Source organism: Solanum stenotomum, chromosome 10 (genome assembly GCF_019186545.1).
Source record: "Solanum stenotomum isolate F172 chromosome 10, ASM1918654v1, whole genome shotgun sequence".
Classification (NCBI taxonomy): Eukaryota; Viridiplantae; Streptophyta; class Magnoliopsida; order Solanales; family Solanaceae; genus Solanum; species Solanum stenotomum.
This window is the reverse complement of record NC_064291.1, coordinates 37,085,490-37,104,882: the sequence shown is the minus strand read 5'-3', so window position 1 is coordinate 37,104,882 and position 19,393 is coordinate 37,085,490. Positions and strand designations below refer to the sequence as shown.

Genomic DNA, 19,393 nt, shown 5'->3' with positions numbered 1-19,393 from the left:
TATATATATCAATGATTGTATTTGTATAGCTGCTGAATAATGATATATATGTAATTAGTATGTATATGTATCATTGAATACAATTTGTATTAACGAAATACGATTTATATGAATTAATAAATTGTATCAGCAAATATAATCGTATCAATGTTGTATTAAGTTCAACATTTGTATTTGTATAATTTATTGTTATCATTTGTCTCAAAGTTATATCAATGTTGTATCGACGAATACATGTGTATTTGTATAATTGAATATTAACATTTGTATTTGTATAATTGATTGTTATCATTTGTATTTAGAGAGAGGAGGCAGAGAGAGGAGAGAGGTGAGGGAGAGATGGTAGAAATAGAGGACAAAGGCAATCGAAAGTGCAGAGAAAGACAGAGAGAAAGAGGGGGGGGGGGGGGGGGGGGGGGNGAGGGAGAGGGAGAGAGGAGAGAAAATAGCTACAAAATCCTAACTATATCTGGAATTGCAATTCTTCCAAACTATAGTGATGTATTATACATATATATCACATATTTTCCTACTTACATAATATTCCTATTTAAAAATGGGAAAATTATGCATCATAACAAACTATTAATTCAAAATAAATTCTGTATCTACAGTTTCATTTAATTCAATTTGCAACAAAGTTCTTGCCATTTGCCTCTCTCCCCTCTCTATGGAATCTTGATCGTCACTCTCATCTTTTTCAGTCATCTCTCCCTCGCCTCTCTCACTTTATACAAACACAAACGTATAAATTGTGTTTGTATAAAGCTAGAGAGACTGTATATACAAATAATACAAATACATGTCTTCGTCATATACATTTATAATTAGACAAATACAAATCATCCTCTGCCCAGTTCTCTTTTGTCTTTCTCTCTCTTTATACGAACACAAATTATACAAATACAATGTATAATTTTGTTTATATAAAGCGAGAGAGATTTGATATACAAATACAAATGTTTTAATTCGATTCAATTGTATACAAATTAAAATTTTCTGCAGATATACAAACACAATCATTGATACATATACATAGTAGTTACATAGATATAATTATCTAACTGATATACATAGTTAGATTCGAACCTTGGTCTCAAGGGTGGTATCTCTAGCTTGTACTAGAAGCGCAAGGGCACTCATATGCTTTTCATGGGTGCACTGCTAATTATATCCTAATTTCAGACAATTTTTCAAAACAGATATACATATATGCATATGATTTTTTCGAAAGTTAGCGGGTGCATGTGCACCCCTCTCCAAAGTGTGGGTCCGCCTCTGCTTACAAGATATTTTAGCTTAAAATAAGCCAATTCAAATGGTCTCTACGTATGGTGGCTATTTCTTTAATGTTTGCATCGAGGGTATGTGGAAATATATTTTGAAATAAATATTTATATCATGATAATGATTTAGTGGCAAAATATCATGTTAGTCTGATGATAGATGATTTTCGGTTTTCTTCTGTTGCAGTTTTCAGGTTGTCATCTTCTGCTTTATCATAATCTTTTCTGTTATTGTTAATTTGTTACAAATAATTATATTATATTATTATACTCATATATAATGTAGTTCGTTTGTTTTTTTATCTAATTGTTTATAGTGTGTTTTTGTACATCAATACCAATATAATTTTGTAAAATTTTATTCACAATATTTAATTTTGCTCCTAATTAATTATTAATAATGAGTGATATGTTTCTCTTTAAGTATACTTTTACTCTTAAAAAATGATCTTATGTTATTTTTTTGTACTAAAATAACAATTTGTTTTTTTATATATTTCGTATTAATATAATGCACACATGTAAACTACGTAATAAAGTTAACTATTTGAAGTAAAGTGTCGGCAATGGCTTTGGGATATTATGTATCTATTTAATTTTGTCAGTTAGTGTTTCATTTTCAAAGTTTGGTAGGGTATTACAAATGAGAAAAAATACGTGTTCCAGGACTACACACATACTTGATTATGACGATTCAATAAGATTTTGTGAATAATTTAATAAATAATAAATTGGATATAGCATAAAGTTGTAGGTCTTTTATGATTTGTATGTTATAATTTTTTTTAAAATAATATTTTTTCCCTTCTCTTTTGATAGTATTTCACTCATGATACTTCCAAAAAAAATCTATTCCACTAATGGTTTATAAGATTTTTAAAAAAATAAACCTATTGCACTCATGTTAAAATAATCCTTTAAACAAATGGAAAAGGGTCAAAATTGCTCCTAATCTATGCGAAATAGATCACTTATATTCTTCGTTACATTGGGGATAAAAATATCCTCGTCATTATCTTAAGAGACCACAAATATCCTCAAGAATTAACAATCCAAATTCTTAATGACATGGCAAGCCACATGGGATTAATCCCTTCACCTAAGCATTGCCAACTAGGATTCACTATAAAAAAAAACTAGACCTTTAGAGGCGACAAAATTCACCACAAAAGCATAAAATATCATCTGTCATGACCCCGACCGTCGTGATTGGCACCCACACTAACTCACCGGTGGGAGAACCACTACTACAACCAAACCCAAGCAACTAAGCCAAACTAAGGCAAGAAATAGGGAATTCCCATAAACTCCAACAAAAGTCTTACAACAAACTAAATAATGCAGAAGAAATAACCTAGAACCTGAAAGTCAATGTACCAAAACATCTAAAGTTCAACAAATCTAAACAAGAAGGGATGCAACTCCAATCTAATGCACTAATCAACTAACTAGAACATAGTCTAAGTCTGGAAATAGTGAACATAGACGAAAGAGAATCCATGACAGCCCGGAAGAATTGGCTCACCCTTGAATTCGAACTATCACTGATCTCCTAAGCGAGGTGTGTCAGTAGCCGCTTGAAGATGCCTTGTACTCAACAAAAATAAGATCAAGTGCAGTATCAATACACAATTACATGTACTTGTAGGATCACGCGGCTATCCCACTAAGTGCAACATACATAAGTCATCACAACAATATAATCACATGCACATATCGAACATATAAAATATCATCAACATATACGAACAATGAACAACTTCACATTTTCAAGATACACATTTATATCAAATCATTGGTCCTCTCATGGAACCCAAACCCAAACAGTTAGCATACCGGAACGTGGTACCCGATCCAATAATTATGCCGGAATGTGGCAACCGATCCCATAATTATACTGAAACGTGGCAATCGATCCAAGTTAGTTATGCCGGAACGTGGCAACCGATCCATTTAACACACCACAATCACAATCACAAGTATATCCTCAAGATCATACAATTAATTCATGATTTCATGGTAACCATCATTCATCTATCTTATTTACAACAAGTGTGATCAATAATGCAACATTCATATACATACATGTATCATAATGAAGCAAGAATAAACATACATCACATAATCATAGAATCAGAACCATCACCTACCTTGAAACAAGATTGAAACCCTAAGAAACTTGATCATTCCCTTTTTAGATTCGTTCTGCTTGTTCTTGGTCTACAAACAGTCAATATAATACGGAAATCAATAAACAATCACTAATTACCCAAATTACTAACAATTCTATGAACCCTAAATCAAACTCATGATCCTAATTATCCAAATTAGGGTTGTTTCTGCCATATAATCTATAACAAAACCCTCCCCCATCAATATTTCACCCATTCTATTACATTCTACGGATTGCAAAAACGGATTCGGGAAGTGAAAAGTTTACCTTTAGTAGCCTCAAGAATGGGGAAAAACGAGTAGGAGTCGCCTGGGGTTCGTTCTTTAGCTCTAAAAGTCGAAAAATACATAATAAGGTCGTTAAGGGGTTTATTAACGACCTCAAGTCGCGTCGAGCCCACCACAGTGGCCACCACCCCGCTACAGCAGCCCCGCCAAAGCGACCAAAATCCCCACCAAAGAGGGTTGCACGAAACAGGGAGCTATTTAAAAAATTCCAAAATCCCACTTCACAGCACACCTCTAACCCAGAACGCTCAGAAAATACCCTTCACACTAAGATCAATTTCGGGAGTTCTACTCACTCAAATTCAATTTCGTAAAGTCGTGCGGGTTCCTTAACGAGTTATCTAACTAATCATGTAATCAAAATCATAATTAACTCACCGGTAGTTACCAGATTTCCCTACACCTTTAAGACTCCAATTCGTCCAAAGCTGGACTAGGTTGGAAAAATCCAAATATTATGAAAAAGTTTTCCAACCCCAAATTCCCCCCGTTGGCATTTCTATAACGACGGGAACAAATTGTTACAATAGATATCAATTTACCTATCACTCGTCCCCGAGTGACAAAACTTAGGAAAATAGGCTAAGGAAGGAATGAAGTAGTACCTGAATCAACGAACAATTGGGGATACTTGTCTCACATGTCCCTCTCGATCTCCCAAGTAGCTTCCTTAACTGGACGATGCTTCCATTGAACTTTCACGGACTTAATCTCCTTGGTTCTCAACTTGCGCACATCACGATCAAGAATTGCAATCGGTTCCTCCTCATATTAGAGGTCTTTGTCTAACACAATTGAGTCCCACTTTATGATATAATCCCTGTCACCATGATATCTCTTCAACATGGACACATGAAATACCGGATGAAGTCCCGATAAATTAGTAGGTAAAGCCAATCTATACGCTACCGATCTCACACATTCAAGAATTTCAAATGGACCAATGCATCGCGGACTTGGCTTACCTTTCTTACCAAATCTCATCACCCCTTTCATGGGTGATACCTTCAGAAGAACATTCTCACCGATTTGAAACGCCATGTCTCTTACCTTATGATCCACATACTTTTCTATCTACTCTGGGTTGCTAAAAGCTTAGCTTGAATACTTCTCACCTTATCTTGAACATCCTTCACTAAATCAACCCCCAAAGGTTTCACATCCCCAACCTCGAACCATCCTATGGGTGATCTACATCCCCCCCCCCCCCCNGCCTCAAATGGTGCCATATCTATGCTGGAGTGATAACTATTATTATAGGAGAACTCCCACAAAGGTATGAATTTATCCCAATGCCTTCCAAAATCAATCACACATGCCCTCAACATGTCTTCTAACACTTGGATAGTCCTCTCTGACTTTCCGTCTGTCTGTGGATGAAAAGTTTACTAAAGGTGAGTTGTGTGCCCAATTCATCATGTAATTTCCTCCAAACTCTCATCCTCAAATTGTTTGGCCTTGATCTTCTCAATGAATGTGACCCTCACTTCAATGCTCTTTAACACCTCACCTGTTTCTGAGATGCCCAACTGCATGAACTTAGACTCTAAGGTCTGAATGTCCTAAGCCAAAGGTCGCTTTGATACACTCAAGCAAGCTAAACTACCCATACTCACCGCTTTTCGACTCAAAGCGTCTGCCACCACATTATCCTTGCCCGGATGGTATTGAATGGTCACATCATAATCTTTAAGTAACTCTATCCACCTTAGCTGTCTCAAATTCAGATCCTTTTGAGTGAACACATGCTGCAAACTACAATGATCAGTAAACACTTCACACTTAACACCTTAGAGGTAATGCCACAATATCTTAAGAGCAAACACTACCGCTGCCAACTCTAAATCATAGATTGGATAATTCCTCTCATGCACCTTCAATTGACGCGAGGCATAAGCTATAACATTCTTATTCTGCATCAATACATCACCTAAACCAGAATGCAAAACATCACAATAAACAATAAAATCCTTACATTCAATCGGTAATGCTAGAATGGGCGCGGTAGTCAAGAGAGTCTTGAGATTGTGAAAGCTCTTATCACACTTTTCAGTCCATTCGAAGGGTACCTTCTTTTTGGTCAAGTTAGTCAGGTGAGTGGCAATGAAAGCAAAATTTTTCACAAATCGACGATAGTAGCTAGCGAGCCCCACAAAACTCCTAACTTCCGTCACAAAGCTAGGCCTAACCCAATTCTTAACCGCCTCAATCTCTTGGGGATCTACCATTACCCCTTCTTTTGAAGCTACATGCCTTAACCAAAAACTCATGGTGCCCATAGCGAGTTCTAAACGCCGTCTTGGGCACATCCTCAGGCCTAATTTTCAATTGATGGTAGCCAGATCTTAGATCAATCTTAGAGAAAACTGATGCACCTTGCAATTGGTCAAAAAGATCATCTATTCGAGGCAAAAGATACTTATTTTGAATAGTGACCCTATTCGATTGCCGATAATCTATATACGTTCTCATACTACTATTATTTTTCTTAACGAACAATACTGGAGCACCCCATGGGGAAACACTAGGACGAATAAATCCCTTATCAAGAAGCTCTTAGATTTGAGCCTTAAGCTCTCTTAATTCTGTCGGAGCCATGTGATATGGAGGGATATAAATGGGACGAGTACCAGGTTCTAAATCAATACAAAAATCTATGTCTCTATCCAGAGGCATACCAGACAAATCACTAGGAAACACTTCTCTAAATTATGACACCACAAGAATAGACCCAATGGATGGAGCCTCAATCTCAACATCCCAATTATGAGCCAAATAAATCAAACAACCCTGCACTATCAATTTCTTAGCCCGAATAGAGGATATGATCTTAGTTCGCTTAGGCTTGTATACCCCTTCCCACTCTAATTTTCCCTTTCCCAGAATTTCTAGAGTTACGGACTTAGTATTACAATTAAGTACGACAAATAGGGGGACAACCAAGTCATGCCTAAGATTATGTCAAAGTCAGTCATATCCAAAATCACCAAATCAGGCCAAGTCTGAAAATCCATAAATAAAATAGGACAAGCACGATAGATATGAGTGACTATGGCTGACTCTCCAACTGGGGTAGAAACATGGATAAGGGCATCAAGTATATCACAAATCATATCAAACTTTGAGGCAAATCACACAGATACATAAGAATAAGTAGAACCTTGATAAAATAACACATTAGCCATCCGGTCACAGACAAGAATAGTACATGTGATCATCGCGTCAGACGCCTCTGCCTCATTCTTGTCCGAAAAGGCATAACACTGAGCCCTATCATCTTGACGAGACACTTCCCTGCCTGGTTGCACATTACCTATGCCTGCATTACCATTTCCTCTACCTCCACGACCTCGCTGATTACCTCCTCGCCCACCTTGTGGACGTTCTCTACCATTATTACCATTCCCCGCGGGTACCACTGCTCTAGACTGCTACTGCGCGGAATCTAACACACGTGGGTGAGGACAATCTCTCCACATATGCCCAGGTTCTCCACAGTTGTAACAAGTACGATCAAAAGATGGTCTGCCGCCCATCGAAGGCGCGACTCCCTGGCTATCCTAAAAATTATGAGATGAAGTTTCCGAGAACTAGCTACAGAGGTGCGCATAGCGGACTGAATTGGCTTGGCTGCAAGCGTTGGCCATCCGGACCTCTTGGAATAAGAACCTTGAAAGTTACCCGAGTTCTTGGTCTTTTTTGCTCATGCCTTAGCTTGACCGTCTCGCATCACCCCCTCTAATTTCTTAACATAGTTTGTCACCTCATTCAAGCTCCTCCCTACAGAAGTCAGATGAACATATAATACTTGCAACTCAGAATTTAATCCCCTAATAAATAACTGGATTCTCTCTTCCTCAGTAGTCACCAATTGAGTAGCATATCTAGACAAAACATGAAACTTGGCCTCATAAGCAGCCACAGTCATACCACCTTGGTCTAAAGCCATGAACTCATCCTTCTTGCGATCCCTCAAAGTCCTAGGCACATATTTCTCCAAAAATAGAGCATGAAACTAGGTCCAAGTAAGTGGAGGTAAGGTAGAAGATTTGCATTCCATATAATCTCTCCACCACTACTTAGCCTCACCTTGAAGTTGAAAGGACACAAACTCAACCCCATGCTGATGGACAATTCCCAAATTATGAAGCCTCTCATAGCAATCTAAGATAAACTCATAAGCATCCTCATTCTCAGAACCAAGAAACACAGGAGGCTTTAGCTTCAAAAACTTGGTCAACATTTCATGCTCATTACAAGTCATAACAGAACCCAACAAAGGACGAAAGAAAGCATCGTTACCTCCCATTCCACCCGTCTTGGGAGCAGTGCTAGCAACAAGAGGATTAGTAGGAGCTTGAGTTGCTTGAGCAGAAGGAAGCACTCCAGAACCAGCCAACCCTTTCAAGAATGACATGATCTGTCGAGCTAACATTGGGTCTACGGGAGGAACATTGGTAGTCTCAGCCTGCACCTCTTCCTCTTGTCCCACATCCTCAACATTCCCAACATCAACATTCTCCTCTTCAATCTCTTCATGATGTGCATGAGGGTTCTCATTCACAGGAGCTCCATTTCCAGCAGACGTTACTCTTCCACGGCCTCTACCCCTAGCTCTTCCTCTACCCTTGCCTCGACCGCGACCTCTCACTGCAGATGCCTCAGTTGGAGCATTGACGGGAGCTACGGCCTTAACGTCGTTGAATCTAGTATTAACCATCTGGGAACAGAAGAGTGAAGAAGGTTGGATACCAATTTAAATCTCAAGATACCAATTGGAATTAAGTCATAGCACGAAAGGAGATAGGAGAAAACAGAGAGATTTCCTAAAGTCCTATAGCCTCTCGATGTTTTGGTACATCGAGATCAACGAACCTAGGGTCTGATACCAACTTTGTCACGACCTTGACCGTCGTGATTGACACCCACACTAACTCTCTGGTGGGAGAACCACTACTACAACCAAACCCAAGCAACTAAACCAAAACTAAGGCAAGAAATAGGGAGTTCCCATAAACTCCAACAAAAGTCTTACAACGAACTAAACAAGGCGGAAGAAATAACCTAGAACCTGAAAGTCAACGTACCAAAATATCTAAAGTTCAACAAGTCTAAACAAGAAGGGATGCAACTCCAATCTAATGAACTAATCAACTAACTAGAACATAGTCTAAGTCCAGAAATGGTGGACATAGACAAAAGGGAACCTATGACAGCCCGGAAGAATTGACTCATCCTTGAATTCGAACGATCACTGATCTCCTAAGCGAGATTTGTCGATAGCCGCTTGAAGATGCCTTGTACTCAACAAAAATAAGAACAAATGCAGTATCAGTACACAACCACAGTGTACTGGTAGGATCACACAACTATCCCACTAAGTGCAACATACATAAGTCATCACAACAATATAATCACATGCACATATCCAACATATACAATATCATCAACTTATACGAATAATAAACAACTTCACATTTTCAAGATACACAATTATATCAAATCATTGGTCCTCTAATGGAACCCAAACTCAAATAATTAGCCTATCGGAACGTGGTACCCGATCTAATAATTATGCCGGAACGTGGCAACCGATCCCATAATTATACTGAAACGTGGTAACTGATCCAAGTTAATTATGTAGGAACGTGACAGCCGACCCATTAAACACACCACAATCACAATCACAAGTATATCCTCAAGAACATACAATTAAGTCATGATTTCATGGTAACCATCATTCATCTATCTCATTTACAACAAGTGTGATCAATAATGCAACATTCATATACATACATGCATCATAATGAAGTAAGAACAAACATACATCACACAATCATAGAATCACAACCATCACCAACCTCAAAAAGCTTGAAACCCTAAGAAACTTGATCCGTCCTTTTTCGGATTCGTTCTGCTTGTTCTTGGTCTACAAATAATCAATATAATACGAGAATCAATAAACAATAACTAATTATCCGAATTACTAACAATTCTGTGAACCCTATATCAAACACATGATCCCAATTATCCAAATTATGGTTGTTTCCACCATATAATCTATAAACAAAACCCTCCCCCATCAATATTCACCCATTCTATTACGTTCTACGGATCGAAAAATGGATTCAGGGAGTAAAAAACTTACATTTTGCCTCAAGAATGGTGAAAAACGAGTAGGAGTCGCCTGGGGTTCGTTTTTTAGCTCTAAAAATTGAAAAGTGCAGAATAAGGTCGTTTAGGAACTTATTAACCAAAATCCCCACTTCACAACACACCTCTAACCCACGATGCTCATAAAATACCCTTCACGCTAAGATCGATTTCGGGAGTTCTACTTGCCCGAATTCAATTCCGTAAAGTCGTACGGGTTCCTTAACGAGTTATCTAACTACTCATGTAATCAAAATCATAATTAACTCACCCGATTGTTACCAGGTTTCCCTACACCTTAAAGACTCCAATTTCGTCCAAATCTGGACTAGGTTAGGAAAATCCAAATACTACGAAAAAGTTTTTCGGCCCCAAAAATCCCCCCGTTGACATTTCTATAACGACGGGAACAAGTCGTTACACATCACTAAAGATTTTCACTGATTTTTAGCATTAGATTATGAGTTTGGGTTTGTTTCTTCCTTGTTTTTAAAAAAATCACAAATGACATCGATCAAAGAGGAGTTTGAAGACACTATATATTTTATTTTTATTTCATATTTAAATGCATAAAATGTATAATAATGTATAGTAGGAGATTTTAGTCGAGAAGTAAATTTGGTGTTTTTCGTAATAATATTGGTTGGTTTAATATTGATAGTATATGTTATTGATTTTAGAAATTAGGTTGTAACTGAAAACTAATTATCATATTTTTTTGGTTGAAAAAATAGATTTTACTAGTGAATGTCTATTGCAGCCTTAGTCGCCGTTAATAATCACTCAAAATGTTTAGTGGCAATATTTTGAGATTTTGTGGCGACTTTTGTCTGTGCTAAAAGTTTAGTTTTTTTTTGTAGTGAATCCTAGTTGGCAACACTTAGGTGGAGGGATTAGTCCCACGTAGCTTGTCACGTCACTAAAAATTAGGGTTGTTAACTCTTGAGGATATTTGTGGTCTCTTAGGATAACAACGAGACATTTCTTATCCCAAAATATAACAAAGGGTATAAATGGTCTGTTTTGCATAGTTCTGAGATAATTTTGACCCTTTTCTCTTAAGTAAATACATTTCATTCAAAAAAATAATTTTATATATATATATATTTATTTCGGTCACGATACCTAGAAATTGTTTTGTAATATTATTTCACTCATATATTTTAAATTATTCAATATTTTGAAATATATATTTTTCCTCCTTTTTATGTACTTTAAAATCATACATGACGATTCAGTATGATTTACGAGTAATTCAATAGGATGACGAGCATGAAGGTATATTTTTTAAATGTATTTTTTTTCTTTTTTTTATTTGTTGCTTTAAAACTATGATGATCTGACATGATTCACGAGTAATCTAGCATCACAACTAATCTGAGTATAACATGAAGTCATACTAGTGTGATATGAAGGACAAATATGTAGTTCAATATAGCATGAAGTCGTGTCGGTCTATCATAACTTACCTGCCATAGTTTTGGCATATATTTTTTTCCCTCTCTTTTATTTGTAGCTTTGAAATGCATGACTAACCGACATAATTTGTGAGTAACTCAACATTATAACTAGGGAGAAAATAACATGAAATCATATTGGGTTATAACCATGACCTGCATTCTACAATTTTGAATTTTTTTCTCTTTTTTTGTTAGTAGCTTTGAATTACATGATGATCCTGCATGATTTATGAATAATCCAAATGACAACTTAATAAATATCATACGAAGTCATATTGGTTTATCATGATATACCCGTCATATTTAAATATTTTCTCCAAAATATCTCTTTTGTGTAAGTCCCCCGATGGTGTAGATCCCATATTGGTTTTGTGTAGTACACAATAGATCATTTTGACATGCTAAACTATGCGAAATGTCTAGATATACCCTTCGTTTGAAGTTTGGCTCATCTGTGCCCTCGCCGTCCAACTTTTCGCCCATATATGCCCTTGTAGACGTTAGTTGCTTTGATGGAAATAACCAACTCATATTTCTTTTCTTTAAATAACAAATGAAACTGCCACATCCCCTTTTAATTACCACATGTCATTCATTTATATTAAAAAATGAATACATCTCTTTTAAATAGAATATTCGATCCATAAATCCTATCCGACCCAAATTTCTTTGGTGGATATTTCACATAAGCCGATAAATCATATTTGACCCAAATCCCTTTGGTTGGAGAAACGCCATCTCCAACCAAACCCATCACTTTCTCCTAAAAGAAAAACACCATTAAAGATGAGCTTCGAGCTCTAACCATGAGCAAACAATAGAGCTCCAATGAGCTCACTGATTCGCACAACCTCGGACAGACAGCCACCAAATAGCTCCGATCACCACGAGCTCCAAAACACCACCATCAAGGTAGCCGACAAAACATCAACCCACACACCTCACTGGACTAGCAAGACAGCTAGCAAACGACCCCAAAATAGTTGTATTTCATATGCCAAATGTTATCTCATTTTAGATCTGATCGGAGGAATTGAAACTCCGACCACCTTGGGTTGGATATGATTTACGGGTCGGATATCCTATTTAAAAGAGGTGTATTTATTTTTTAAATATAAATAAATGCCACGAGGTAATTAAAAAAGGATGTGGCAATTTCATTTGTTATTTAAAAAAGGGAAAATGAATTGGTTATTTCCAGCAAATCAACTAACGTCTACAAGGGCATATATGGGCGAAAAGTTGGACGACAAGGGCACATAAGAGCCAAACTTTAAATGGAAGGTATATCTAGACATTTTCGCATAGTTTAGGGGCATATTTGACTCTTTTCCCTTCATTTAACAAAGTTATTCAAAAACAACCTACTCACCATATGTCAGAGTTCAATTCTTAACCAATCACCAAGACTTACATTGGCACAACTCATGGCAGGTCACAAGACATTCAAATGGATGCATTTTTCATTAGTTTTGGTGAATCACTGAGATCTGAATACAGATTGTTTGTAACTTCGAAACAAATAGTAAGGCTCTGCCCACTCAGAGTGGACAAACTTTCGAGTTTTCCGCGGTTTATGCTAAATGTACGAGGGCTGTCCGTCGATTAGTGTGGAAGCAATGGACTCTATTCAGAGGACTGTCCTCGCACGTGTAAGATTAGATCGGAGTTTCACTCCCTTACTACTCCTTTACAATAATTCTCCTAATATAAGAAGTATCTAACCTATCTAAATGCAAGCATGCACGAGTCAAAGGAGGCAATTCAGAATGAAAGTCATGCAAACCAGAAATGCCCGATTGGTCATTTTTGAATATTTTATAAAATTATTGTTTTATCCCTCTTGATATTAGCCCCGAGTCATTTTTGAATGAGTTTTGAAATCAACTTCAAGTTTTGAGTTAAAAGTCGTGAAATTTGGAATTTGAAAGGCTAAAGTTGTTAAAAAGTAGGTTTCGTATCTTTTGGAGTTTCGAGTGTTGGAATGGAATTCTATCGATTCCATTCATTCCAAAATATGGAAAATTGGTCTAAATGAGCTGTTGGTTTCAAATTCGGAGTCTTTTTGAGGAATTAAGGTACTAGTAAGTTGGAAAATTGTGAAATTTTAGCCTTTAGGTTGACTTTGGTCATCATTCAAGGGTCGGATGCTCGGATAGGAATTTTGAGAGTTCCATTGGATTCGAGCGATAATTTTAGACCTAGGTAAGATCTTGGATTAAATTTTTAGAGATTCCAAACTTAATTTGGCCTTTTTAGGTGTTACAATTAGTTCCTTATGACTTACACGAGACTAAGTCCGGGAGACTAGTGATATGAATAATATGATCTCTTTTATATAACCTCCACGACAACATAACTATAGCTAGATGACATAGTACTATATGGTCACGTGATGCAAGTAAAATCAACATGTATTTATTGTCCTCTTCTTGCTGGCCGGCCCCTATGGTTTTTTGCATGTTTTAGGCAAAGTACTGAAAACTTTTCTTCCCACACGAATGAGTTGCCATCTACATTCTAGCCCAATCATATATATACTTCATAATGTTGAAAGCTACCAAATTAATTCACTTACCAAGCAAAATCGTAAGATAACGAAAGCTTTTGCTTCCACAAAATACATAGTAATTACTAGTCCCTCGGTCCCAATTTTTGCGACTTACTTTCCTTTTTAGTCCGTCCAAAAAAGAATAACACATTTCTATATTAAGTAACAACTTAACTATAAAATATTTATTTTACCCTTAACGAAATGATTTACAACCATACAAATTTCTATCATTCATTTTGGACCACAAGTTTTAAAAGCCTTCCTTCTTTCTTAAACTCTGTGTCGAGTCAAACTACCTCACATAAAATGGGACGGAGGGAGTAATAGCTTTTGACATTCGACTTTACTTGATTTGACTTGATACGAAATTTATAAGGACTTCGAATGATAATAATAACAATAATATATAAAAACCATATTTTGGCATAGCATACAACGTTGAGTCTTAGATACAGCAGATGTACAATTGCGCAAATTTTGAGCAAAAGATCAACTAAACTAGTGATATATCTATGAACTCAAAAATATTATTATACATAATCATAATCATAATCATCATCATGTCACTTCATTGTAAATAAATGACTCTCAATAATTTTGTGATTTCTTCGATGATGGTTAGCTTCATCTTCATTTCCAGCACGAATTCTTCTTCTGTTCATCTCAGCATACATTTCCTCAATCATTGGTTTCCATAGACGAACTCGAGCATTTATGAACCAATTCGATACCTGTTCAAAGGTGTATATTAGAATTTCAATGTATCAGACAAAGTATCAACATGTACATCTGAGTTTAACTATACCTGACTCCTTGTCAATCCACTTTTTACTGCCAGCAATTGCTTCTCTGCATCCTTTGGATATCTGAAACGCGCATTGTTTTGAGCAAATTATTACATTACAAGACGAAACAGAAGCATTTCAATTAAAAGAATGTTAAGCTTTTTTGCAATAAGACAGTTAATCTACTACAACAGAACGGATTATACTTATAGTGTATATAAGTTGAGAGTCATGCTTACGGGTGAAGAAAGTTTTGAAACATCCATGCTCTCAAAACTGAGACAGATCTTTCTGGCAAGCCTCTCTGTGGCCTCCATAACTGATGATCTTTTCGTTTTAGCTGCTGAAGTGCCCACTGCTTTTGAATGAAGGATGTTTCGAATGACTTCTCTACTCCCCTTTCTCCTCCTTTGTTGAAATGTTCTCCCATTGCGAGAATGTAATTGCTTATTCTCTCCCTCAGGTTTTTGTACAAGGAGGAGATTGTTTGAAGGGCGAAACGAGCATGTATACTAGGATCCAACTCGGTCACAGCATGAAATGCAGAGACGACCATATGAATCTCATCTAAGCATTGGTTGTATTGATCGTCAACCTAAATATACGGGAAGTGCAAAGCACAACATGACATAAGATGAGTAGGCATAGAGACGAGAGCAAGCAGAGGCAAAGCAGAAGAATTTTCAAAACAGATTATTGTGCAACAACGAAAACTAACCATCAAATGCTTGTCAACTTACCACTTGCAACAAAGCTACCAGATTCTTTTTCTTTGCTTCACAATCCATCAGACCAATGATTCTATGGTCTCCATCAGGTGAATCATCGGAACTCATGGCTGCATAGCCCCTTCCAGCATCTGAATTCAAAGCAAATGAAGTGTTTGCACCATTCTCCATCCCATTTCCTCGATAGCCAACCAAGTTATGATTTTGAAGTGATAACTGAGCGATTTCAGAGAGTATTTCTTGCATTACACGGAGATATCTTGATCCAGTTAAGAATTGTGAAAGGTGGACAGGTTTGTATGAACCAAAGTTTAAAGACAGATTTCTGCTGTTGCAAGAAGTTAGCTCTGAATCAAAGCGTCTTTGAGGGAAAGCATGGTTGGTTACACCGGAGCAGCTTATATCCGAGCATTGGTCCCGGATAGTAGTCCCACATGCAACAGCAGATTGTGATGTTGTGAGACTTAGACAGAGCTCGTTGCTAAATCGGGAGGATCCAGAGGGACTATCAGAACTCAAACTAGCTGTTTCTGATGAGAACCATGTGTTTGAATTCACATTTTCAGTTAATTGGAAAGGCTGAGATCCTGCTCGTCCTACAACCGTCCCAGCAATTTCCGAAACACCATCAAACTCATAGTTTCTGTAGGATCCAAATGAATGATTCAACACATTAGGATAGTCTAGACCATCAATTTTCTGGCCTTCTGCAGGATGTGATAACGGAGCCAGTACCGCTAAATTTTCAGGATTCTCATGCATAGCGTTCCTTGCAGCCAAAAGATTAGCAAGAGACACTACAGAAATTGGTATTCCCTCCATATATTGATCATCTGTGTAAGCATTACTGAGTGGATAAGAAGTACTCACTGAAAACTCTTTTATTCTGTTTCTCCCAGCCGGCAGCACATTGTGAATTGCTTCAGTGTCAACACGTCGAGGAAAATTAGGTACATTTAGAAAACCATGAGAACTGTTTACAGCTTCACCTTGCAGCATAAAAGGATAAGGAATTCCATGTCCATCCATGATATGGTTTTGTCCATCCATAATGTGGTTTTGATTGTTCATACAAACTGTATCGGGAAAACTAATGGGAACAATGGTTGTATGAAGAAAATTTTCATCTACAATCCGATGAGGCTCTGCCATATCTAGTGGAAAATTGAGTTCCACATCACTTCAGGATTTCTATGAAACAACAAAGTTAAGAGATCAAGCTAACAACAGCTGCTGGCACACAAAAGGTTCTTCCACAACCATTAAGCCTCGATAGTTCACACTTCTATACTTTTGGCTGAATAGAATTGCCTATAACAAGAAAAACGCCAATTAACACTACTTAGATTACATCTCAAAGATTTTGTAGAAGGTTATTCATACAAGAAAAAAATTAGTATGGCAAATTAGGAAAACGAAAAAATCGCAATATGCTTACGACTGATGGATGGTATAGAAAGCACCTCTACTAAATTTGATCATTTACATCCAACTAGTTGACTCAATAAAAATGCTTTAACTCAAGAGGCACTAGGGATTGAACAACTAAGGATGGACAAGACATTTCTCTTTTTTCTTGTTGTATAGTCATTACCATCCAACTTTTTTTTGTCTCTTTACATTGGTTTGTCTATGTTAAAAGAATAATTAGGCAGAATCATATTGAAAAGTTCATGTGCCTAAATATTACTATTTCAGTACCACACCTGATCTTGAATAACAGTAGAAAAATGGAAATCAGGCAATCTGCTTTTTGATGTGCAAAAAACAAATATAGTGATAATTAAACATACATATTTCATAACTATAACACTCTTAACTCAGAACATACATCCATTAAATTCTGAATCCGCCACTTATAAATTCAACATTCTAAAAAACTTCCATCTAAGTTTTCAAATCTCTTAATGATGGAGATGGTTAATTTGTCAAATCCAACATAGTAAAAATCTAAGTTGCATAGACTCTTTCACTTTCCATGCCACACTGGAGTGAAATTCTCAAAAAAAATACTACTTCTGGTGAATCCGACACACACCTCTTGATATTTTCGAAGAGTCTGAACAACATGCATTAAAATAGGATATATGAAACAAACATCAGACAACCATTTACTAGTCAGTGTGTTCTCATGTGAAAACAACAATTATCAAAGTTACTTCTCCTTTACTCACAAATAAGGTGAAAATGTTACTAAAAAATATGGCACATGTCAAGTAGTAGAGAGTGCTAAACCAAGAATGAAACCAAAACAGATAGTTAGCTTATATGTAACTTAATAATAGTAAAGCCAAGAACATGAAAGGGTAAAAAAAAAACAAATTATTTCATCACCTCATAATTGAGCTTTTAAAACACATCCAAAATATAAATAATAATAATAATAGTAGTAGTGAAGAAAGAAGATAACCAAGCTTGTGCCAAACTTCCACAAACAGCAGCTTCAATTCCTCTTAAAATAGAATTCCAAGGTTGTTGCCAAATCCAAATGTTGAGAAAAACTCAAAACAAATCATTGGTTTTTTTCCCTTTCTCCCCAAACAATGTTAATCAAAAGACCCTTTTTCTCCCCTTTAACAATAAAAAGAAGGAAGGGTAAAAAAAGGAATAATGGGAGGACTAGTACAATATATCAACCCCACCCCCAAAAAACTACAAGAAAAAAAAAAAAAAAAAGGCAATGCAAAAAGTAAGATGTTTTGCTTGCATGAGGAAGAAAAGCAAGATTTTTATTCAGAACCCAACACCCAAGAAACTCAGAAAATTCAGAATCACCATCTTCCTCACAAACACATTATTTTATTTTATTCTTAAAAAAAAAAAGGGTTTCTTTATTTTTTGGGTTATTATCCAAAGGGCATTTTTTTTTTCATTAATAAATCACAAAGAAAAAGCAAGGAAAGAGAGTGTTTTTATTTTGTGTGTGAGAGTGAGAGTAGTGTTAAAAGCCAAAAAATGTGCTTGTTGGTTTTGCAGAGAGCAGCTGAGAGATGAATAATTACATGGATTTATGGACCCATTATGAAAAGATAGTGTGAGAGAAGAGCCACACAAACGCAAAAAATCATTCACATTTCATCCAATACTATACATTACTCTATATTTTGCAAATACATACAATAGTGACTGTCAAAAGGCAAGCAGTGCCAGATTTAGAGGCCATTTGGTTTGGATTCTACCAAATACAACATTACACTGAGTATGTAAGGAATTGTATATTCTATGCTCTTGAGATCTCACTTGTAGAATACTATATTGAGTATGTTATTGTTATAGTATAATTTATACGTATTAGAAAAAAGAAAAGTTTAAGCATCTTAGTAAAATTTAGTTGTCGGCCTCCAATTCTATTGAAACAGTCATGTTTATGAGGTAGTCCTGTTTCAACTGAGCATACAAACACATGATAAAGTGTTTTTATTATATACTTTCAATTTAAATTTTGAAAAAAAAAATTGTGTGTATTATGTAAATAAATTAAAATATGTCATCTGCACATTCATGTTAATAAGTTGTAAAATCTCAATCTTTTTTTAGTTGAGATTGAAGAGTATAACTATAGAAAACGATTTTATTTGATTAACTTAATTACATAAGAATACATGCAATTGAAAAATAAACGAGAAGTAGTTAATAGGAACACTTTGAGTGTGTTCGATAAGAATGAAAATATTCTTTTGAAAAATAATTGAGTTTTTTAACTTATTTTCTTATGTTTTGATAGCAAAAAGTATTATTCTAATTATTTTTTAAATATATAATCTAGACAAATTAAATGAGTTTAAAAGAGTTTTAGCATATGTACATTAAATTTTAACTAAGGTAAGTCATGATATTCATCCTTATTTGTAGATTCTTCCGTCATCTGGGTTAGGAGAAGAAAATTGAGGCACCATGCATGAGGTTGTCCTCCATATTGTTTTAAACTCGATTTTTATATATAAATGTTACAATAAAATCAGTGTTA

At 36.0% G+C, this 19,393-nt stretch overlaps 1 protein-coding gene across 1 annotated transcript; it reads right to left on the bottom strand.

The window, feature by feature from the left end:
• Nucleotides 1-14,353: 14,353 nt before the first annotated feature.
• LOC125878532 (homeobox protein ATH1) lies at nucleotides 14,354-18,251 on the bottom strand. The gene is made up of 5 exons (XM_049559809.1): nucleotides 17,837-18,251; nucleotides 15,439-16,737; nucleotides 14,938-15,293; nucleotides 14,719-14,779; nucleotides 14,354-14,644 (listed from the first exon to the last, which is right to left on the bottom strand). Exons 2-5 carry the CDS (start codon nucleotides 16,576-16,578, stop codon nucleotides 14,477-14,479), a joined length of 1,725 nt encoding a protein of 574 aa, XP_049415766.1. The 5' UTR covers nucleotides 16,579-16,737; nucleotides 17,837-18,251; the 3' UTR covers nucleotides 14,354-14,476.
• Nucleotides 18,252-19,393: the final 1,142 nt, after the last annotated feature.

Excerpts from the sequence above, each read along its gene's own strand:
- LOC125878532 (XM_049559809.1), bottom strand. The coding sequence starts at position 16,578 with ATGGCAGAGCCTCATCGGATTGTAGATGAAAATTTTCTTCATACAACC. Across the intron at positions 14,780-14,937 it reads TTTCAAAACTTTCTTCACCC|ATATCCAAAGGATGCAGAGA; the intron begins GTAAGCATGACT and ends TGCGCGTTTCAG. Across the intron at positions 14,645-14,718 it reads GTGGATTGACAAGGAGTCAG|GTATCGAATTGGTTCATAAA; the intron begins GTATAGTTAAAC and ends ACCTTTGAACAG.